General features: G+C 35.9%; 1 protein-coding gene across 1 annotated transcript in view; it reads right to left on the bottom strand.

The window, feature by feature from the left end:
• Window positions 1-24,868, bottom strand: part of SLC9A9 (solute carrier family 9 member A9) — a 226,536-nt gene that overhangs the window by 44,243 nt on the left and 157,425 nt on the right. Inside the window, exons 13-14 of the mRNA XM_082767482.1 lie at window positions 18,810-18,858; window positions 13,584-13,663 (exon numbers count right to left, since the gene is read on the bottom strand). Coding sequence (XP_082623608.1) covers window positions 13,584-13,663; window positions 18,810-18,858 — 129 coding nt within the window. The remainder of the gene's footprint in view (window positions 1-13,583; window positions 13,664-18,809; window positions 18,859-24,868) is intronic.

Raw genomic sequence — 24,868 nt, 5'->3', positions numbered from 1 at the left:
TTGCCCTGAGCTTCCAGCCTCCTCTGATCCTTGGCTATTTGCTGTAGCTTCTTCACTGCACCTCATAGCATACTTAGTTGGTCTTTCCCTGCTGTGTGCACTCAGGAGACATTTGCTCAGCCTTGCTATTGCTTGTATGGAGTGTGACTGTTAGATTGCAGTTGCCTTGTGTGTGGAGGCTGGGAGAGCATGTGTCTCCTTGCTGGAGAAGGTGCAGGCATTTTTGTTCAGTTGTATTGATTGGACCTGACACTCTGTGCATGGAATCACACCTCAGATATTCATTATGTTTGTGCCAGATTGGTAAGAGGAATATTGCTGTAAATACCCCTAAAGAGGTATTGTGCATTTCTGGAAGGAACACTACGTGTCTGGACTGAGTGTGGGAAGATCTGGTGCAAGGGTTGATTATTTTGATCAGACACGTCTGATGTTAGGAAAACGTTATCAGTCCATTCTTATTGGAAAAGGTCACAGATCATTGTTCTGTGCTGTACAAAGGATGGGTATGTCGATGAATAATGTCTAAGACATTATGCTCATTTTGTATTCATACTTGTAAGCAGTCACATCTTTATACTTAAGAAAAATAATAAATAAATAAAAATCTATCTCTCCTAAGTGAAAAAGTAAAGATGCCACCATAAATACATGGTTGCCTTGTTGAATCTGCAGCAACAGAGCCTATACCAAAACATATAGAGATGAGGAGTGTATCTATTGCCATATAAAAAGTTACAATAAAAATGTAATTTTCAATGCTCCTCTATGTTCACAGATATATTAATGAAGATATATAATCCAGTAAAATGAGCAGATTTAAGAACAAACCACGAGACATCTGCATTTTTAGCTAGAAATTTCTATAGGTTCCTAATCCTATCCCTATGCAATCTAAGAAGCAATCTGGGCTGGGGAGAGAGACATCAAAGAGGCAGACACCTCCAAATCACTGCAGTTTGGAGGTGGTTGTGGAGATATTTCATTTATGCCTTATTTCCCAGAGTGACATGCCAAGTTAGGTGTCCTTGTACCATCCCTAACTCATTGAGACAGCAGTGAACTGAACCAAAAAAATCTCAGCTGCCAGGTGAGTTACTGGCTTTTTTTTTTTAAACAAAACAAAACAAAATATAGTAGCTTAGGTGTTAAAGCACTCATCTGAGAAGTGAAAATTGGGATTTTTGGTTCCTCTTGGACCAACAGGGGTTGAATTAATTCTTGCTGTTTCCTGAGAAAATTGTCTTAGCAAGCAAGATACCAACCAGCCTCTAGTGAGGCTGTGCTGTTTCTATATGAATACAGCTGCTGAGGCTGCACCATTATGTAATTGAGAATGAAAGTGGGGGAAAAGACAGAGTTGAAAAATATTCATACATTTGATGTGGAGTATGTAAGTATTTTGCACTTACGTATTTTTCACATTATTTTTATTCTTTCCTTATTTTAAAATGTAAGGTGTTGTTGAATTGAGTAGCAGATAAGGAAACATAAAAACTATATATTGCTTCTTTAAATTTGGGTAGCAACCTGTGGAACTATCAGATCCAAGGCTGCTTTGTATGCATTTTCATGGATCATTAATAAATAGCATTTTCTGCATATCACAAAATATGAGCCTCTAGTTTAGCTAGAAGGACCAAGCCCTGTAGGCCAACCACATCTTTATTTGCTCGACTTTCCCTCTGGCCATGATGCAAAATATTAACAGTATTTAACTATGTCTTAGCATACTTTATATATACACATAGATATAAGTTTTCAAATCTGAGTTTTAGTTGAATGTGAATGAACCTGCTATGCAGTCATTTGTGCAGCAAGTGTAATCATGTTTTATGCATTTGAAACTTTTGGATGCCTGAAGTACATGAAAAGAACTTTGAGTACTTGCATTATTGTATATTTCATTATAATGTAATTCTATATTTGATATTCTATTTATGCAGAATCCAAAAATAGTTTGTGCTGTGTAGCAATGCAAATTTCAGTGAATAATCCACAAAGAATTTTAAAACCTTAACCATTTGAGACATGCACAGTTCTGTAACTTTAATGAAGAATCAAGCTTTGAATAAATCATGCTGTGCTTTTTATGAGTAAAAACCATTTCTGTGCTTCCCTATTAAAAAGGGGTCTATCAACTCTTATCTTAAGCATATTTAAAATATTAGGGATTATCATTACCTTTCAAAATTATTCAAACTGGTGTTAGATGTTCTGTTGATAGTTAAATTGTAAATCAGGTTTCTATACTCTAAGGCTGAGCTCCCCCTTTCCACCTGACATCTGGCCACTGGGGAATCAGACAGCATAAGCAGCTTCACGTCCAAGGCTATGCAGGATAGTGTAACAGCTGTGGGAAAATCTGCTTCCCCCATCTTTTTTTTTTTTTTTTTTTTTTTTTTTTTTCCTAAAACAGAATGGAGGAAATTTCTTTCCTACTAGTTTGGAAAAGAACAGACATTAATAGGGAAGCTTTGTTTTACTGGTGTGACTGAGGCTCTTATGAGATTGAAGCCAAAAGCATGTCTACTGAAAGGCTTGAAGACTATATGCTTTGATAACTTCTCTCCTACTGGTGTAAACTACGACTAATGGACTGGCCTAAAGCTGGTGGTTATTAGCCTTGATGTTACAACCAAGTCATCTCTGAGTTCAGACTGCAGGTCCTCAGCAGCGTACCTAAAGTGAAATGAAGAAGGAATCTCTTCTTGGACTATTCATAGACATTGCAAAGGAAGAGCAGGGACTTTTCTTTAAAATAGGTAGTACCGAGCAGAAGTTTGCCTAATGATGGTATAGGAAAAGATCCAACAATAATTTTTTATAGCTGGATCTTTTGTAAACAAATAACAATTTACCATTGGTTAAACAATTCAAGATGATAGTGAATTAAGAAATTCCCCATTTCAAAGAATTGTAGACAAATGTTTCATTTTTCAACTGTTTTTCTCTATTTCTGCATATGAAGTTAAATATTTAAAGTACTATAATGTGATAAAGAATCAGTTCAGAAAAATCACCAGGTTGATTTTACAAGATTGACTATTTCACTGTCTGGTTGTTAGAAATGTTATAGGGTGTGTTTTACTCAAGGTCCATCACAGCTGCCTAGGAACTTCAAATAACTTGAGATTTTACCTTTTGTAGACTTTGTCCCTACTACATAATTACATGGAAAACATTAAAAAAGAAAAAAAATCTATAAAAATTATCTGCATAAAAATTGCATGCTTTACAATAACTTCTAAATATATATTTAAGAGGTTGAAGCTGTTTTCATCAGGTGCAATGGTACAAGTTAAAAAAAAAAATCTGACTAAATTCAGCAGTCCCAAACACTTATTCTATTCCTTTATGTAATTAAAGATGCATTTCCTAACCTTTCATGACAGTATTTCTTGCATCTTGAAATAGCAGCTCCAGAAGACTGGAGACAGAAAGTTTTGGTATTATTTTCATGATATTTTACGTACACTGTATACCCTATTTGAAAGCTACTATTTTACAATCTGTTATTATTTCTTTGCTCTGTGCACTTCTATGACTGGTTGTGGCCTAGCCACAAAGGAGCAGCTGAAAACGTTCTGTGCAGCCAGCTACTCCTTTATTGTCCATCTTTAGGAACAGTCCCTTTTTCTAAAAGTAGAAAGAACAAAGTTCATAGAATAAAATAATTGGTCTGTTCCACTCTGTCACAGACCAAACCCTGTAAGTCATAGCATGTTCCTTTTCCCTTCTACCACTAAGAATGGAGAGTAATAGGTTTTGTGCTTGTGATGCTCTCTTTATGGTAATAGAACCAGCTGAGGCTGATTTTCTTTATTTGTAGGTCAAATTAGACTCTGTTTATGATAACTAGAAAAAAAAAAACAAAAAAACACCCAACCCCAAAACAACTAATATCTACCCCTCAGTCCCCTGGAATGTTCTAGGTCTGTACTTATGAATTTATTTATCTGAATTAATAAGCTGTATTCCTCTAGGCTCTATACTCAGGCTTTGATTGTACTTTTGAAGCTTGTAGTGCAGTGTTAAGATGAAAGACAAAATTTGTCTCTCCTGCTTTGGACTTTTGCATCCTGTGAAAGTAGCTAAAATGAGCTCCTGAAATGTATTGCTACATGCAAGACATGCAATGCCTCATGCAAGCCTATAATCAGCCCTGTACAGTATTTTCATTCTTCTGATTTATTCCCTTCACCTTCCCTTTATGTCCCCTTGAGGAGACGCGCAAATATATTGATTCACTATATATTTAAATGTGTGATGATGCACATGTAATGGTGAATCAGGCACCTATGTCCATATCAGAAAATAGAAAACGGCTCTTGAGTTTTTCTGCTGCCAAGAAGTGCATTATTTTGAATCACTGATTGCTGGAGTTTTCTTAAAATTAGAGGCAAGCATTTTTTATTTATTTATTTTTTCCCTTCACACATTTGTACTTTTGCTGTAGCCTTATTGCTGGTTCTGTGTTTGAGGATGCTAAAGTAGTTGCACTCAACTCAGCCATCGGAGCCACTACCAGCAGTGCCTGATCTACAGCCACCTCCTAGGTGGGAAGAATGCCAGGCTACAAAGCCTCTGAATAAGGCCTATTGAGGGCCTGATCCACACCCACTGGAACATTTGTCCAGTGTTTAAGGGCTTTGCATCCTGATATTAGCTTTCTATAAAAGAGTTCAATTCAACAATACTTTCTAATACATGGCAAATCATTAATGTGCCCTTTGAATTCCTGGTAATAACCTTAATCATATTGAATTCCTTTATAGTCTTATGGCTTTTATGAGAATACCACTGTGATTTAACATTAATGACAAATCCTTACGAGGAAGTACAACCACTTTCTTGCTTAGGTAATGTTAGAATTAGCAACATCTTGCTGTGACAATTGCTGCTACAAAAGAAGTACCATTTATAGATGGTATTACATATGCAGCATGTGCTGTGTGCACATCCAAGCATCCTGATATGTGCTAAGTGGCTCAGAAGACAGTGGAAGATACGCATGCAGAAGAACATTTGAAAACACTTTAGGTGTAATGCAAAGTAACCTTTTGTGCATCCAGGGCTGTAAATGAGAGTCTTAGAAGAAAAAATAAGAGTCTTAGAAGAAGAATCTAAGTATGGTTGATTAAGTCTACATCAGGTACTTCTGGTATTCCTATTTATATTTCTTTATATAAATTTATATATTTATATATTTCTTTTATTTATATATCTAAATATCAGAAGATATTTATATATCTTCTGGAGCTGCTATTTCAAGATGCAAGAAATACTGTCATGAAAGGTTAGGAAATGCATCTTTAATTACATAAAGGAATAGAATAAGTGTTTGAGACCTAAATATTCCATATTTAGGTCTCCTGGGTACTGTTAAGTATTGTCAGCCAACAAACTAATTTCATTCTCAAGTGGACTAATACAAGCATAGGCCTCTGCTGCTTTGTATGTTCAGGCTACAGGATGTTGTAATAATAAAGGGAGAAGTGGAGAAAAATAAAGCAGAATCAAAAATTGTCACATAGAATAATAATTAATATACAATTAATTATCAAATGCTAAGGTAGCCTGAGCAGTAGTTTGTCCAGGTCAATAAACTGTAAGTGTGTTCACTTCAATGGGCTTTGGATCAACTCCTTCAAGTTCTGTATTTGAGTGGATAGGTATGGAAACTTACAGTTGTACAGGCAGAAGTAAGCTGCAGAAATTGAAAGTTTTTTTTTTTTTTTTTTTTTTTTTTTTTTTTTTTTAATGAAGGAATTTTTCTAGTTGTAAATTTTGTCCATTCTAGAGCATTTGACTCTTGACCAATATCAATTAATATAGTAATTCTGTACAAAATATGCTTATATTCCTCTCATGGTAAAAACATAAATCTTGATACTGTTTAGATTTAACATGCAACAGCTGTCTGTGGTGGCTTAATGCAGCTGAAAAAAACATTAATGGAAAAATGAAAGTAGTTTTGCGAGCTGGATTGCCTGACTGAGGCCTTGGTTTTATGAAGTGCTATGTGCTTGTAGTGGGGATTGAAAGTCTGCTGAATAGCTTCAGAACGGCCCTTGGTAAATCTGGGAGGAATGACTCAAATATCTCAGCTCTGGGGTTTAGGCAAAGGTTCCTTAGGCCGGGGCACTGTTGGCTCCCTGATGGGCAGGAAGCAGGTGGTGGTGCTTGCAGAGAAAGGGGCTTCTTAAAATTTAGCTGCTAGAACAGGAAATTAGGCAGAGCCAGTCAAAAACTTACAGATATCAGATATATAGAGTTATCTCTGTCTAAATCACTGATTCACTGATAATATTAATAAAACAAAAAGTCCAATTCAGTGAGTAGCATGATAGACTGGAACTTTACTGGGTTTTCTGTCCCTCTCCTCTTTACTCCTCTGGCTCCAGCAACCCATGTGGAAGGCACATTAACAGCCTCTGCTGAGAGCCCCACAAAAGGCAGACTCCAGAGTCTCCAGTTCCACTTCTCTACATTTTTGTCCACTTCTCTACATTTTTGTTAACTTTCTGACCTACTTGGTGGGCTGCCAGATCCTATGCAGTTGATGAACCTTGGAAATGTTTCAGAAACATTCCAAAAAATAACATTTTGACTTTTAAAATAAGCTTTGGAGTTGTTTTGTACCAAAAAAAAAAATATAAATAAAATGTCATATTTTTTTAATGAATAATTTTATTTTTAAAACTTAGAACTCCTTGAGGGATGAGGATTGTAGTTTCTAGCTATTGCAGATCTTAATATGGTTTAGTATAGGTTTACATGAAAGGAAGTAGCATAGTTGCACAAAGACCCATGCAGTTATATTGGGGTTGGTAGCCTCAATGAAACATTCTTTTTGTCATCAGAAATTGAAAGAACAGCACAAACAAAATGTAAGCTACATCAAATAAGCCAGGATGTTAAATGTAAAAAACTGGTGATTCTACACTAAATTGTCTAGAATAATCTGTAAGCCAGGCTCTGCTTTAGATACCAAACAAAACTCCTATAAAAATCAATGACCGTTCAATGCCAAGTACAGAAAATAGAACCTGGCTCTGCATGTCTCCGAAGGACAGCAACATGGATTCAGTAACAGCTTATAGAATGTTTTTTTGGACTTCATTGTGAACCTCTTTTCACACTGAAGCAGTTTGCCTTTTTTTAGCTCGCAGTAGAAATGATATGCTCACCTTTTCCACTAGTATCATGCCTGCACTATTTAAGCATTATTTTGAATGTTGATTTTTGAAATCCTATAAAGTTTCCTATCTAATCCTATAAATGTTTCCCTATTCCTTCCTTTAAAGGCAAAAATGCTGCATAATATGAAGACATTAAAGAAATCTTATATAATAGCTTAGCTACCAGTGAAGTGAAGAGTAAAGCCTTTGCAGAGGAAAAAAAGAGAAAAAGAAAAAGTTCACTCTCAGAATGACTTTAAAATAAAATTAGACTATGAAAAAGAATCCAACCTTTCTGTTGTCTTCGATTGTCAGTTTTTCTTCTATTTTTTTCTTTGCTATTTTTTTCAGCTCTAAACATGTAAATAGATCTTTCCACAATGTATTGAGTCAGAATGAAAAATCTAAATAGCAAAAAATTCAAACTTTATTTCCTTTTGATTATATTTTGTGGAACCAAAGATCCTGCAGCTCCTGTCTTCCTTCAGAATCATGGTGGGGAAAGGGTGAGTTCAAAGACTTATGCTGTGCATTAAAAACAAGAAACTATCACAAATCTTTACATAAGTCTTTATGCAACAGAATGGTGAAAAGTAGCATAAGTCAAATAATAACGGTCCTGTAAAAGGACCATTTTTTGTTTGTTTGTTTGTTTGTTTGTTTGTTTGTTTGTTTTTTTCATTTAAAACTTTGTCGTTTTTACTACTTATTTAACTCATTTTTAATAACATTTTCTTGTAAAAAATACCTGGACAGGAAAGACACTTTCAAGGAACTGATGTGAGACAAACTTCCCAAATGAGAATTTTACTTGCATAATCAATGTGGATTGTTTAAGAATTGTTTATTCAGTTTTCCTTCTCTGAATGAAAGACAAACTGAGGTCACTTATTATTCTGGCTAATCATTAGCCATGTTTACTTATTAGGTTAATTTGCAGAGTTTCAACAATCTTGCGTCCTTGGAAAGGGTCAGGTAATGGCACCAAATCAGATATACATGTACTGATTATCTGTGCGGTAAAAAGAACAATGAGTTTTCATAAATTTCAAGCTTTCAAATGTGTTGTTTGAATGAGGTTTGAACCAAGTTTAGGCAATTAGTGCTAGGAGTAAAATGTCTTTTGGGGACTTTGTCCTTCTCAAGTTTGCAGTGCTTGACAGAGCTTTATGATAGTCAACTGCTCTTGTGTCATGCTTATGTAATGATGTCTCATGTAATGATGTCCACTCCAATCCGTTGACTGGTATTTTTGCTTTCCTCTAAGATTTTATTATGATCTACTTGTAACACCTGCAAAACCCAATCCTTGTGCTAGATTAGCACTTCTCTGCTGTGGATCCTACCTTTTGCTAGCAGCGAATTCTACATTACTGTTTGTGTGAGCTACTTGAATTTGCTTTCATTGCCTTATCTGTTGCTTTTTTGGTTCATAACAAAACTGAAGTCTCTAATATAGAGTTACCTTTACTCAGTTTGGAAGCTCTCTAACAAAATAAGATCTTGGTCCAAAGCTAGGACACTGAGTACTATTTTACTCTTGTCACTGAAGTGATAAATATTACCAAATCAGAATATTGGTAATTAAGAAAACTTTCCTTCTCTAGCAAGTGAATGAAAATGGTGTGCACATGCACAAGAGGCTTACTGCCTCTTGTCTTTTCTTTCCAAAGACATCTATCCCTGATAGGTCAGTAGCAAGTCATCTCTTAAGGAAAACTCAGCTGAAGGCCACAAAATGCTGAATTTTTCTTTGATTGTCAGCTCACCCTGGAATGGACTTTTGCTTTTAGTAGCTTTCCCATTTTCTCACAGGCACAGAATAGTACTCATCTTACTTTATAGGCAGCCATTATGTCTGTTTTATCTATGTACAAAGCACAAGAGAAATAAAATGATAGGTGCCCTGATAAGTTAAGGAGGATAAACTGGAGTCTTCAAATAACACAATTCCTTTTGGCTGATTGATTTCAGGTAAGTGCAAGGGACACAAACAACCTTTTTTTAAACTGAAAGGAATGCATCTGAATGATGGATAACTGCAGTTCAAATAGAAATGCTTTTAGAAGTTGCTTTATGGAGAATTGGCTCTCACAGTCCCAGACTCCTGCTTCTATTTAGGGTAACTGAATGTTAGTTCCTCAAATTGAAAAGAAATGTGTAAAGGAGGAGAAACCTCTCCTCCTGCTACTATTTGTGACAGTGTGCATGTGAGGGCACCAAAAATCACAGCTCAGTGGAAGTCAGACAGCAATATTCCTAGGAGGACTTGCCAACTTGGAGAGATATGAAGGATGCAGGTCTGTCACCATTAACACCTATAGTGCTTGCCATCTGACAAGAACTATCCTACCAGTTCTCAGCCCTCATGTCTACCAAAGATAGGTAGCCCTAGAACTTTGGTTGTTTGGTCTTGGCCACATCACGCAATCCCATCTTGCTCCACTGTCAGAGAAAGAAGGATTAGACTTGGCTGTAGTTGGGCACAAGGTATATCTTTTTTTTTTTCATTTTAACACTTACTAAGTATTAAAAGGAACTTACCATGAATGTAAAGCCATCCTCTCTCTTCCTTCTCTTCTCACTTTCCTCTATCATAATTTTGCATGTTTTCATATTACAAAGTAACTATTCTTTTCTCAATATAAATTTGAGCCTGTGGTATTGAAGAGTAAGCTCACCTTATAAATGTACTTTTCCTGCTACATAATGTAGGCTTCTCCTTATGAAGATCATGAGCATTTATGGATGTAGACATCTTAGCAGATATGTTATGTTCCCTTTTTTATCTTCAGTTTCAGTTATTTCTGCATTTTTGTGTCCCAAATACCTTCTCCTCTCAGTACACAGTGTAAGAAGCAGAACAGTGCAGTCATCTTCCTGACTGATGCTACAGAACAGCCAGTGAGAGCAAAAATAACCCCACACAAGGCAGTCAGTATTGTATGAATACAGAGAGAGCAAGAAGCCTTAGTGGATGCAAAGCCTTGTGTATTATTATATTAAACTAGAAATTATTGCAGGAGATTAATCTTAAGGAGCTGGAAAAGCAGGTAAAGACTCTTTGCAAGACATGCTTAGCTTCATTTTACTTTGATTTTAAGCAATAGATTGTGACTGGGAATACAGGCCTATGTAGACGAGAATTCCAACTCTAGACAGGCATACAATGTCTTGGGATTAGGCAACAAGAAACAGTGACACTCTTACATAAAACCTGGCTGGAGTAAGCAAGTAAAGACTGAGAAGAGTTAAAAGCAAATTGCTACTAGCTGGGAGCAAAGCTAAAATTTTGTGGGATGTGTGGGACTGGACAACTTTGCTCACCATTTGTTTGAGCTCTGCTCTTAGGTACACAGGTTCTTGTCCTTGCAGGACAAAATTTCTACCTACTTACTCATTAGCTAAACTTGGCTACATCTGCTTTGGAGAAAAAACAACAACCACAAAACCCCATCAACACGGGCAAAGACATGCTCATAGAGCTGTTTTTTTCCCCCCAAATACATTCTTAAAACTTTTTTCCTTCCTCACATCTCCAGTAGGCTTTAGGAGTATACCACAGCTTCAAATGGTAATGTACCAAAAGGCTGTAAAAACAATGAAGCTGAAATAAATTCACTGGAATTTACCCACTGTCAGATATCAAGTATTTTGTTTTATATTGTAATTGTTTAAAATACTGAAATGAATATCCAAGATGTTATCTTGGATCAGCATCCTCACTTATCATGACTTAAATGATGTCATCTTCATTTTTGTTATTCCATTATTAACATTTCTTAGCATAGATTTTAGAGAACCGTATGTTATTCTTAGGTGTCAATACCTATTTCAAAAAGAAAACAACCCATATTGAATCCATCTGACTCCGCATTAGGAGTCAGATGGACTTCTAATTTTTCATTAAGAACAAAAATAAAATCTGATTCTCAGTCTTTTTTTTTTTTTTTTTTTTTTGTACAGTTCTACCCTAATTGGGCCCTTTCCCGTTGTCTAATACACATCTTTTTGACTTCTTCAAGTGTTGTTCCTTCCCTTTAGCTTTTTGCCTATGAACTGAACAGGCATGTAAAAGGTGTTATTGCCAGAAGAATGAGAATATTTGTGTTAATGCTTAAAAGCAAATGGTGAAATATAGAAATGTTGCAGTCATGTATACTTTTGAAGTATATAACCAAAAAGATTGTTATTTTTCAGTATGTTTTCTTTGGAAACTTTATCATAATCCTCTGTACAATCTTGCACTAGGCATAAATACTGTTCTACATGACAATTTCTTGTTTTAAATTTAGCAGCACAGCTTTGTAGCGTTAGGCAGAGAAAAGCAAACCTAGAAAGTTTGGGTGGATAATTTCTGTCTCCCTGAAAATAATGTATTTCAGAAATACAATGAATAAATAAATGCTCAGTGCTGCAAGTCACAGCATTAGTGAGTTGAACTGTTAATGTATATGGACATACATTTTTGGTATTAATAAAATATGGATGTACTGTTTGTAATGAAAATATATTTCAGGACATTGGCATGGCAATAATTTCTGAAAATCTACATTCTGAAGGAAGATTATGACTTGAAGAGATTGAAAATAATGTACTCTTTTTAAGAGTCTTTAAAAGAAAACACAAACACTTTTATGATATTTGCCTAAAGTGCAAAAGACTTAGAAACCAGATTTTCTAGAGTAAAGCATCAGAAACCCTGTTTCAAGATCTGTACTTTACAGAAAACATCTGAGAATACAGTAAAAAAGACAACCTTTGTTTTCACTTCTGGTGAATGAATTCTACAGTGTTTTTGCTTTGCATGTAATGATGTCCAACTATTTCATACTGATTTCTGTCTTTTCCTTCTGTCTCTATCCCTTGTTTTCTAGCTCTACCCGCGTTGTCTCTTTCATTCTTTTTTCATACTTTTGTCTAGTTCTTGCCTTTCTTGGACATGTTTTCTCTCTCTCATTGTTTTCTCTCTCTCCTTTTTCCATTTCAGAGCACAAAAATTTACTTATTTTTTCCCTGTTCACCTGTCCCTTTCAACTTACAGCTGCTAATACACAACCACAGGCTATTCCTTCTGAAAAAGAAGTGGGACTGGGTGGTATTTAAACCAGTTATGCTTGTACTCAGCATTAATTTTTAAACATTTTCCACTTCATACTGCATTTACCTACTATTTCTAAGTATCCTTAAATAATTATCCTAGGGAAACATTTTAATTCTAAGCATGTTTTGGCCCTTAAAACTGCTCTGGTAGTCAATGCATTCATTTTTAATCAAGAAAATGTTTTTTTCCTTTTTTTTTTTTTTTTTTTCCATCAGAAGTCTCTTTGAAGGATGACTTCACTTGAACTCCTCTTAGGAAGCTATATTCCCCAAGAGTAGCATTTTATCTGCTGAAATATTTCATGCTAATTTGCTGTAGCTCATATCAGAAAAAAACATGCATGTAGTTGGAATGTTAATTTCTAATGAGTAGTGAAGGGCAATGGAATAATTAATAGATGTGTTACTGAATAATGGAGACTACTGGTAGAGCTTTGCATGTATGTGTAGAACTTAACAGGAGGACTTCTATTATATTCATTGTGTTTTCTGTTAAAGACTTAGGGCATGATTGTTAATCATGGGATCTCACTGATATCTACGCAAAGCCTCTCCAGAGTCAGATTAAAATGACAAATTAGAATCATAGCTTTAATATCTCTTTGCCACCGGCAGTAGTGACAGCATGGGTGTCACAGAGTGTATGCTCTACCTTTGCTTTGGGAAGATGTAGCTGCAAGTATTTTGTCTTAGTAGGAATGTGAATGGAAGCACAAAAGCTCAGAAATCTAAGGAATATGAAGTATGAGCTCCAGGGAAATCCTGAGAGCTACATCTTCACAATGGGTGCATTGTTCTCTGCAGTTTCTAAGAGGTGTGGGTAAACCAGTGTTTTCTTATTTCTGCTTTTTCTTGGGTAGCTATCGCTCTGAGGATATAAAAGTTCAGAACCCACTGGGCTACTTCAGTGTATATAAACTCTTGGTTTCCCAAACACAGATCTCATTTTTAACTGGCTTAGGTTTCTCCTGTGATTTAAAAAGGTTAATTTGTTTAAACCTATTGACTAGATACTGCTGTAGGGCAGAGGTTCTCTGATCCTCTGATCTCTGATTCCCCTGATCGCACAGAGTTCTCGCTGCTGTAGCCTCACCACTACACTGCCCTGCTTCTCTGCAACTTCTGTGTATTTGAACTTTGAAGAATTCTTCTCCTTACAAAAGTGTAATTTCTTTTAATGTGTTCAGAAATGTTTAACGTGTTTCTGAACATACTTTTTTTTTTTTTCTTTTGAGTATTTTGAAGGTGCTAGTTGTAATGAAACTATCATCTGTGGCTTATAACAAAAAAGGATACCTGTGATCAAAGGCATACCATACTCTGAACAGCCATGCACTCTCGGTTTTGGTTGTATTTTTATCCAATTTAGATGGACTCTGCAAAACGAATAAATAAAAAAGTGGAAAGCATTTTTACATGTATGTCATAAATAAAATATGAAGTTCTAATATTAAAAATACATGTCAAACTGAATAACAATTAACTGATTTTTTTTTCTCTTTTAATTTAAAAAGCCTCTTTCGTGTAGGAATGTCATCTCTGTGAATGGGTTCATGAGTCAATGGGCTCATATAGCACATTTCTCATAGTTATATACTCACTAGAAGAGTGCAGCTTTTAGTTTTATTAATGACTCCAATTTTATTAAGCAGCTGAGAAGCACTATATTCTAAGATCAATAGAATGATATTTCAATTTAATTGCTGTTGTGGGATTACTTCAGTTTACACCTACAAACTCAGATGCTATTTGCGTATGGCTAACAAAATGTCATTCCCAAAGGGAATATGATATTCTAATAATTATGACGTTACTTTCTGTGCTTCTTTCCAAGCTTATAGGAACACAAGAGAATAGTAAGGGTAATTATAAGCACCAAAATGCACTGACTCAAAACACTGCTTTCCATGCTGCAACGTAACTCTGGGGCACAGGTAGATGGGCTGTCATTTTACTCAACGTCATATTTTGGAACGATGCATTTGTAATGGTCTTCTGTGCAGACAGATAGTTTGGTCATGCTCTGGGCATCACAGCGGAAGAACCAGTGACAGGATGGAATTAGGAATGGGACTGTCAGCTCTCTAAAGGATAATTCATTATTGTCTTGTGTCTGTTTTGCTGTAAGCTAGATTTCTTTTTAATGGAAATGTTTTTCTTTGTGTGATTTTAAACCAATTTAATAATTTTTCTTTTACTCTAATATACATTAACATTTTATTTTCCTGTAATACATTAACATGCATCCATTAGCATGATCCAATGATGATAATATTAATGGATAAGGTTATACGGAGACAGAAACTATGTTGTAGCTGCTGCTGATTTTGCTAACAGCAGAGCTGGACACAGTGAATTTACAAATACACTGAATAGGCCAAATATTCTTGGGTTCAGATTCTTTGTTACTGAATTGAGTATTTTAGGACAGAATCTAGTAGCTGGGAGGGTTGGAGGGGGGTAGAAGATGGTGCTAATCCCTAAGAGAGCAGCAGAACACCCTTCTAGGCCCTCAATATCTTAGTGCATTTTGACGAGATAGATACAGATGGGGAAAAGGGTCAAAATGCTTAAATGGGAAGTATGATGCCAGGTAAGATCTATGTTAGGTCAGTTCTGGGATAAACCATACTGAAAAAAAATACTAAAAGAAAGAGGACAGTGAAGGACTAAGGTGGACAGAGATACAGATGAGAAGAGGACGATCATGGAAAGAGACATCATGATGGAGTGGGCTGCAGCAAACAACCAATGAGCACAACACAGAGGAAGGATACTTAAAAGCACAGTGAGCTCTGCAAATGGCCCTTGTGTACTTGGTTTTCATACTAACATCTCCAGGAGTCATAATTGCCAATTAATTCCTCTTTCCAAACTCACTGTATCTCTAGCTTATTCTTGCATTCATGTTTCCATGTGAAAGCAATGGACAAAAAGGTCTGCCCCAGAGTATAACTCTCCCAGAATATGCAGGTCCTGCCTTGGGCCTATTTATTTCTTGAATTAATGTTTACTGCTGCTTTGCTCCACACCTGAGCTGCTGGGCTGGAACCTCTGGCTGCTTTGAGCTCTGAAGGTGCTTGTGTTGCACCTTCCTCCTGGATATGAAACCTGTGCTGTCTTGTCATCTTTTGTGTTAATAGGAACGTGCATAGTTCTCTGTCGTGCAGCTCCTGCAGAAGCAGAACAGTTAAGGGAAGGCAGGAGATGTCAGTGTGAATGCTTTTGGGCTGTTGCTGGTCCTAGGGTCCTACAGTCTTAAAAAGTAGCTTTTTACTTTCCCTGCAGTTCAGGGAGGTTACAGCTGGAGAGACAGCTCATCTCCTCTTCGGGACACAAACTTCTCTGTGAAGTGAAATGCCAGTGTTTCTCATCCCTTACTCGGGAGTTGGTGATTCTTCCAATTAGCCCCTTGCAATAAATTCACCAACCAGCTGGTGGATGAAACTGATGGGGAAAGGTATTAATACTGTTCTTTATTATGCTAATAAAGATATAGTCATAGTTAAACTATGGACATAATCTTGACAAAGATTATTTTGATAGGTGTTTTACCAGGTGTCCTGAGATCAATACTACATCTACCCCAGTCTTCCAAAATGTTTGTAGAAAATATATCACACTGTCTTGCTGGAGATTAACATAGCAGAATTTCTGAGCTACAAACACCATCTGAATAAAAAAATGATTTATTCTTTTTTTTTTTTTTTTTTTTTTTTTTAATGGGGAAATTAGTTAAAAAGCTCACTGCCATGAAAGCTTTTGCCTTTTTTTTTTCTTTGTTGTTAATAGCTCAATTTTGTAACTCTGCTTAGTCATTATTTATCCTGCATTCTGCTACTTAGAGTTAGCTTTTGGAGTTTATACTCTGAATATATACAATATGCAGCAAAGTGACTGCTTTTGGTTATTTCTGTATCTAATTTTTTATAAGATAATATATGCTATCTGTAGCAGATAAATAGATATGAGTATAAAGCTGATTTTTCTTCTGTTAATGCTTTTGTAATGATAATGATTTGATAATAAACATATTTTAAGGAAAAGCAAGGCAGAATTGATGCAAAGAACCTGAAAGATGTTTTTGATGTATGAGATCACAACATTGTGAAATATAGATGGTAATTATAAATTAGAATACTCTATACCTTTGCTAGGGAAGGAGCCCTGGGTTTCCAAGTCTTACAACTAGTCCAGGTCTTACAACTGGAATTGGAATTTGCTGTTGGCTGACTGCCCAAAATACTGGTTGAGCCAGCCCAGGATAAAACAATGAGCATCATCAGAAGTCCAACAACTGTGTACAAGGAACTAGCAACTTAAATAAGTTACAGGCATACATAAGAAATTAAACTCTAAGGTGCCAACATCATTGCCTGTATATTGGTACCCATATAGATATCACAAGCTTAAATTCAGGGCATACTCTTTTGGTTTTGTGAAGTTGCCTACGTTCTGTTAAATGGGATGTCGTTTTGATAAGAACTCAAAATATAATTGAGGTCTTACTTGTCTTGCTTGGACATTAGAGTCAGTTTTCATCATTTATACAGTTTGTGTCAGCTCATATCTTGAACTTTCCTTTCTGTGGCCGTTGCTTTTCATTCCCTATAATAACATTCTTTTAGATGGATGACGCTTGTTTATACATAAGAAAATTGGGTATACATTAAAAAAATGACTTATTTCATTGTGAAGACACACTCAGTGTAGTAAGAAAATGAAAAGCAGGTAAAATAAAAATATCATGTCAGGAATAAAGGGAAAGAAAAGAAGACAAGGGGAAGGGAAGAGTAATGAAGGAGATGAGATAGAAGAGAAAAATAAAAGAAATAACCTAGAATAATTTGAACAAGTCTGATATGTACTTGGTTAAAGAGGGTTACAGGCGACGCTGTAGAGATCTGGATTAGTAAAAGATTGAGATGTCAAATACAAAAAGCTCAGTGAAATCACAGTGGAAGACCACAGGGTAGTAGAAATCATAGCAGCAAAGTTATCTTCCAAGGTAAAATTTATTCTGTAAGGAGTGCTGACTTGGACATGACAGGGCATGAAAGGTGTTATATTTATTTACACCTTCTATATTCTGTTGCAGAGTTTTGTCAACAGAGATAGGTGTTGATTCAAAGGGCACAGCTGGGACACTGGATGTGTTACTGTTATTCATAAACATTATTATTTTCATTTTTAATGCAAGGAAGAGGAAAGAGAAGCCTGTTGGCTTCTGAAGAAATCCTGTTTTCACAAAACATATTAATTCAGTCAATATGTATACTGTTCAATTCAGCATTCTGTTATGTTGCTAATTTGTGACTGCTGCAAAGGAGAATATTTCAAAAATTAAAGAGTTTTGAAATCCTAGCAGGAATAGATTAACATTAGAATAAGGTTCTGTGTCCTGTATTTATCCTGCATTGTAGGGATTACTACCAAGGTGCTTAGGAGAGTGATATTAGTGATTAGGCCCTTCAGCTTCAAAATAAATCAATATCTTGTCTTGGTGAAATGGAGTGATAGCCCTTTTAATACTGACTGAGATGTAAAAACTAAGGATATGATCAGATATGAATAATCTTTTTCTGTCTTTTCAGAGACACTTTAAGACATTTAGGCACCTGAATTCCAGTTTCAATGAGTGTTGAGACTCTAAATGCATCTTATTCATGTCTTGCTCTAACTCATTTTCTACATTTCTCTCATTGTTCAGTAATTCCAATTTCACTTGTAGTTGGGTATTCTGAAGGAATGCATGGGATGGTATTACCTAGAAAGAGGAAGACAGTATTCTTTTTTGGCACTTTTTGTTTTTCACTTTGGCAATTTGTCAACTGTCACGCCGATTTACCCTTGTCCTACTGGTGTTCCATTTACCAAGCTGGAGGATGTCATGTTTGTGTACTGACTCTCATACAGATTTATACTGCTTTTGCAGACAATACTGCATTTGAAATAATTCCATACATACATGTATATGACAAAAAAAAAAAAAAAAGAGGGTTGACAGATGCTCAGCTGCAGCTTACTAGATAGCCTCCTTTAGTTTAAAGTTTTCAAGTTCTCAATACACTCAGGTTTCAGTGTTAGAATATTTTCAGAAACGTGACCTATTAGGATTAAGCATTACATGCTTTCCTTTTTTAATCCAGAAAATTAAATGTTGTTATGAAATGTCTCATTTCCATAAGTGTGGCATTTGGAAGGTGATAAATAGTTGAATTTATGAAGGCCATACTTCTATTATTTTGCTTATTAGACTCCTCAGGATATCTTTGCATTTATTTATAATTTTCTTCAAAGCTCTATAACATTTTCAGTTACAAAATTTTAATGATACAAACACACTGAAAAATATATCTCCTTTCTTTGTACCTTGTACTATAAAGATACTTTACAGCTCCTTTTTATTTTTAATTTGCCTGTTTTAACAATTTCCAGCTATAATGCTATATTTGACAAACACATTCTGCCAAATTCTGAATAGCTTTTAATTCAGCACAAAAATCTGAAATCCCAATGTACCTGGCTTGCAGCTTGTCCTTTGAGGTCTTCATCTGGATCTACACCAACTCTGTTTAAAAAAAAAAAAGAAAACAAACAACATGGTAGTGGTCTGATGTATAAGAGAGCTTTGAGGATAGAAATTTTTCTCCTGTGCCACTCATTTCCTACTAACTGAACAATGCAGAACATCTGACAAAACATTAAGATCACTTTTCAAATCAAGAAGTTCAAATTGTTACAAATACCAAGACTATTTAACTGCTGCTACTTGTAACAGCTGAGATTTGGTCTTCACCTTAGCTTTGATTCATATCTGGTAAAAGCCAACCAAGCCAACCAAGGAGGAATTGGAGTTTAAGAGGGATATGGAGGAGATGGCAAGACTGAGGAGTTTCTTGACTATGCTGCATCATAGATGGCTTGTAGCATTTGGCAGGGCTTTGTTTGGCACACAGAGTACAAGTGAGCAAATCAGAGGGCCAAGGAGGTTGCAGTGGGTGATGTGCAAGATGATGAGAACCTGGAAAGCACTTTACTTATACGGACAGGGAAAAAAAATAATGCAGTATTAAAGTGACATGATGGAAGAATTGGCATACTTTGAGTCCAGCTGATGCTCAGAACTGAAGAGAAATGCAGCTGAGAGATGTTATGAGTTGAACAACAGAGGAAGGCTTGTGCTGATGTTCACACCAAGAAAGGAAAAAGCAGAGAGTGGTCACTGGAATCTGAAGTCCACAGCTAGCAAACAGCATGTCTCACAAGCTCGCACGTATTACCAGTTCCACTCAGCTAACACAGAATTACTGACATGAAGAAAATGTATTAATTTCCCAGATACTCATTTAAGGTCACTGTGCTGTTTTTCTGACAATCCAACTTTTTGAGTATGCTTTTGCTTCCAGTAATGTATTTTACACAAACATACTAAAACAATATATTTTAAAATCATATTTAATAGTAACAATTACATACACAACATTCTTTTCTGTAAATATCATGCATAAACTCTTCAGTCAGAGACAACGATATGAACTACATGCGAAGTAGCAATTTTTTATATGTAAATACTTGATGGAAGAGTTGAAGGGAGGTTTGTTTCTGTCACAGCTTTTGAGTTTCAATGAAGCTGTGTCCTCCAGGCACAAGTATTTCTATCTTTTTATTAAAAATGATGATCCTGATACTGACTCAACAGGGAGACAATGAACAGCTATTTCTTTTCCTTTTTGTCCTGTTCTTTAAATTGCTAGAACAAGTTTCTGATGGTACTAACCTAGTTTAGAGTAAAGGCAAATTAAGTATTTTCCATTTCATTAAAACAGAAACATTTACATGGGAAAAGAAACATACATGAAGGTTTAACCACATGACACTGGATTTGTAGAGAAGCATGGTATTTAGAGCATTTTATGTGCTCAGCATTGTGCAAAGCAGGCCCTGAAGCGCTGAGTGTATGGCTTGGTGGCAGTGGGATAGGAAGGTTGTTACAGCTGGAGGTGTGACTGTCCAAAACTCAAAAAGCAGGTCAGAACCAGAAAGGAGACTTGATTTTTCTAAACCCATTTGTACATCCACTTAGTAGACTGTGCTTATTCACTGGATTTGTTCACCGACATTATTTGGGCAATGCAGAAAAACACCGGCAGTACAATAGTTAAGGGACTGCATAGTTCTGGAAAAACAAACAAACAAGCAAACAAAACAAAACAAAAAAAACACAGAGCATTTATGCATGATAGGTATAGCTGAAAGGCTACAGCACAAACTTCCCCGCACTCTCTTCTGCTTAATGATCTTGACTTGACCTCAAAGAATCAGTCTCCTGGGACAGAAATAATTTAGCCTTTGTGCAGTTCTGAACTTACTGGAGTTGAGAAACTGCCAGTTCTGACTGATTGTGTGTGTTGGAGTTGGGATGCGTTTATTACAGAATGAGCTAAGACAACAGCAAGCATTTCACCCGAGACTAAAAGAACTGTAAGCACGAATGCAAAAAAGGTTAGGCAGTGGGACCAACAGGAAACGGTTTCTGGCTGCTATATTATCTCAGCAACAGTGATATAACTGCTAACTAATCAGGAACAACAGGTATCCACTGGCACAGAAAAAATCTAGGCTAAAAGAGATTTGCAGAATTTGTTTTTTCCTGTGGTATGCTTAAGCTTCTCTGCATGTACAATGTTGACTTCTTATGACTATACAGATAACTAGTGCTTCTGGCTTGTTTGTTCTGTACACAATATATTATTATAATATAGCACAGATGAAGATATTCAAACGAAATTTTAGTATTAGTTTAGAGTATTGCAATATAAAGCCAGAAAAAACAGCAATAAGTATGTAATGAAATCACACTTCTGTCTTAGATTTTTTACAGATGAAAAAGGAAAGGAATGCCACAGAACCAGAGCTGATGCTTTCTTTTTGGTCTGTTCTCTGCTGTTATTTAAAACAGGCATGGATGCCATCATCCTTTATCTCATGGAAGAGTATCTCATTCTCAGATAACACTGTCTTATCTACTGCAGTCCCCTGGGAAAAGGACCAGATCCTACTTTGCATTCTATGAGAGAGTCTTTTAATGTATTAGAATTAAAAACCAAAAAAGTAATAATTTAAGTGTTATCAATTTTATTATGTATACACTAAGCAGACTCAGTTCAGTCAGTTCTGAAATTGAGGCTAATTATTTCATATCTAGACATAGGCTTGGAAGCCCAACATCAGGCACCTAGCATTGAAAACTATGGTCTGCTATAATTTACTTTGATATAGCTGATATGAACTAGAATGCTATTTTTAAATTGCAAACATTGGAAAAATAAAGCATAGCAAATTGCATGAGACAGTCAAGACAACTGAAATTAAGCAGTTATGCGCTTCAAGTTTACATCCTTGACCTCTTCAGAAGACCTGCAGCATCTAATGCTCTTGCCGCTAAAATCTGCAGACTTTGCCACTAGAATCTGCAGAATTTGTCTAAATTACTGTGAAGATCTCTAAGATCTCTAAGAAATATTAGAGATCTAAGATCTCTAAGAAATATTCAACTCTTAATGTTGTTATAAGCATCATTTCCCATTTAACATTCTCAATTTTAAATTTCTGTGAGAAGATTTAATGGATGAAGTGAAAAATATTTTCTGAACTTAGTATTATTTTTCCTTACTTGCTGTTAATTCTGTTCCTTTTCTCCTGTCATCTTGTCTTACTGCTTGAATTCTCCCTGTTCCATCCTTCTGTCTCACTTCTTGATTGTGATTCCTTGTTCATTTCTTCTTGACTCTTCTAAAAAATGTTGCTTTTATTTCCACCTTTCTGTTTTGTATTTTTTTATTCTCTGTATTAAACATTTTGAATAACTTCTTTACAAATCTATTTGGATTGATTATAGAGTAGACGGCTTTTTCTTTGGTATAAAACAGCAGCTAAGAAAAAAATCTGACTTACTGAAATATTGGCATCACTGTGATCTTTACCTTTTCTTTCTTCCTTCCTTCCTTCCTTCCTTCCTTCCTTCCTTCCTTCCTTCCTTCCTTCCTTCCTTCCTTCCTTCCTTCCTTCCTTCCTTCCTTCCTTCCTTCCTTTCTTTCTTTCTTTCTTTCTTTCTTTCTTTCTTTCTTTCTTTCTTTCTTTCTTTCTTTCTTTCTTTCTTTCTTTCTTTCTTTCTTTCTTTCTTCCTTTCTTTCTTCCTTTCTTTCTTCCTTTCTTTCTTCCTTTCTTTCTTCCTTTCTTCCTTTCTTCCTTTCTTTCTTTCTTCCTTTCTCTCTCTCTCTCTCTCTCTCTCTCTCTCTCTCTCTCTCCCTCTCCCTCTCCCTCTCCCTCTCCCTCTCTCTCTCTCTCTCTCTCTCTCTCTCTCTCTTTCTCTCTTTCAACTGAAAACATTGCTGAAGATGACTTTTTGTGTAACAATCATTGTTTACCATGATCTGTATCTCTAGAAGACAAAGAAGCAAAGCAAAATCCTTTGCAGCACTTAACAGAAAAGATGCTAGGCAGATTATTTCTTTTAGGCTTTAATACTATGTAGGCTTCAAAGGTATTAAATGTGATTGGAATATTTTGCATGTCACAGGTGCAAACATCTGTGAAACAGGCCTATCTATTCAAATAAGGAACTTCATGTCAGCTGCTGGTTGTGATAAGAGATATGGTTTGATGCAAGATATTGGCATAGACAATTTGGTGCACTTTGAGAAAAACGTAAATTAAAATTATTCTAGTTTACTTAAAACAGCCTCCACAAGTTCTGCTTCCCCTCCCGTCTGTCCCATTGGAGAAATCTCTTCACACCCTCTCTGTTCTGGCTTGGATTCCTTCTCCAGCCCAGAACCAGCTGAGATTACTTTGGCTGAAAACCCATACATAGCTTGGTTTTGCAATAGTGTAAAGTGATTTATTCCTATGTTTTGAGAATATGAAATATGGCATTTTACTGAATAGATTTCTCAGCATCAGCTTATGATGGGTAGCTTTAGATAAAGTAGGAGGCCAACAGGACTGGTTGAAGGCAGCTGTAGGAAAAAGCAAGTTTTCATTCCCTAGCAAAAACTACCTTTCGGTGGTATCTGCTTCTTCCTGTGTTTGTTAAACCCTTTCTGGTTTGGAGCTGTGATATTGACAAATAACATGAGGATTTGTGAATTTAGATTGTGCTTATTCTAGTTGTTGCTAGACAACAGAAGAACTTTTTTTTTTTTTTTTTTTGGGTGGAGGTTGGGGGGGGGATTTTGAAGAATCTATTGGTAAGCTTTTTCATTTTGTATAGGCTTTCCTTTTAAATAATATTAAAATATTTTAAGGGTATCTTTGCTGAAATGTACACATCCCAAGGAGGATCTAGGTTTTAATTAAACCAGTGTTCTTGTTTTTTCCATAGAACAAAATGCAGTGATGACTTTTAAACAGATTTTTATTGCAGTGCAGTTTACCTCCTGTAAATATTTTGGTAGGCTTTAGTAATGCCTTAGATATCAAGGAACTAAAAATCCTGAAAGCTGGTCTATGTTGTTCGTTCTGTCTTCCTATAATGGCCAGATCAAAACCTGGATTTAGACATTATTCAGAGTTTCTATATTCAAAACCTGGAGCTGAAGCTTGTGACTGCAGCCAGTTTCTAGCAATTAGGCCAAAGCATTGCTAGGAACTGCGCTGGCCTGTGGAAGGACTCTTTGCACTTATTGGTATTTATATCCCCATATGCTATCAAGTGCATCTTTTTTTTTTTTTTTTTTAACAACAGTCAGAATGCTTTTGATTATAAGAAGAGGATTTTGTCACTGAATACAAAGTAGTCAATAACATCTTTTACTATGTGGTTTGAAATGAAAATGGATGGAAAGATAAATCCCAAATTGCCAGGGGAACCAGGAGTAAGAAATACAAAACCAGTCTATAGGAATACTGAATAGTAAATTATTATTCTGACACTATAAAATTTTCATTCTCCAATTTCTACCTACAGGTATGATTCTCAGCCCTCCCTCATTTAAGAAAATCTCTAAATAGAGACATTTATCTGACATTTGAATTCTAAGTATTGAAATTCTATTTTTTGGCCTAAGCTTTCTGTATTTACAGCCCAGTGCCTGGTTTATGCCAGTTGAATCATGTGTGCAGTCCCAGCTAGTCTGGTTTGCACCTACAGTATACTCACAGAGGTGAGCAGTGCTCCAGATGAAGCAGCCAAGACTGTTTTTAGTTGAAAACATGACAGCAAGTAGTTGATTCCATGCCCTTTTTATTTAATGACTAATGTATTAGAGCATCCTGCAAGGAACTGTTAAGTCTGCTCTCATCAATTGCCTGAACTGAGGTTATTCCACACTGCAGCTCCTGGAAGCCCCATAAATACTGGCCTGAGAATGATATGGAGGGTGCCAATATCGTCTGTCCTGCTGAGGTTGTCCTATTGTACCAAACATCATTCAGCTTCAAGCACTGATGAAGCCACAAGAAACTTTTTTTTTTACTTTTTTTTTTTTTTATAGTTTATTATTTAATGTGTTTTATGATACAATGAACAAAACATGAGGCTTATTAAAATTTACAAGAGAAATGTTTCCTAATATAGC

This window comes from Aythya marila (assembly GCF_965140915.1).
Source record: "Aythya marila genome assembly, chromosome: 9".
Classification (NCBI taxonomy): Eukaryota; Metazoa; Chordata; class Aves; order Anseriformes; family Anatidae; genus Aythya; species Aythya marila.
This window is presented reverse-complemented; position numbering and strand designations above follow the sequence as displayed.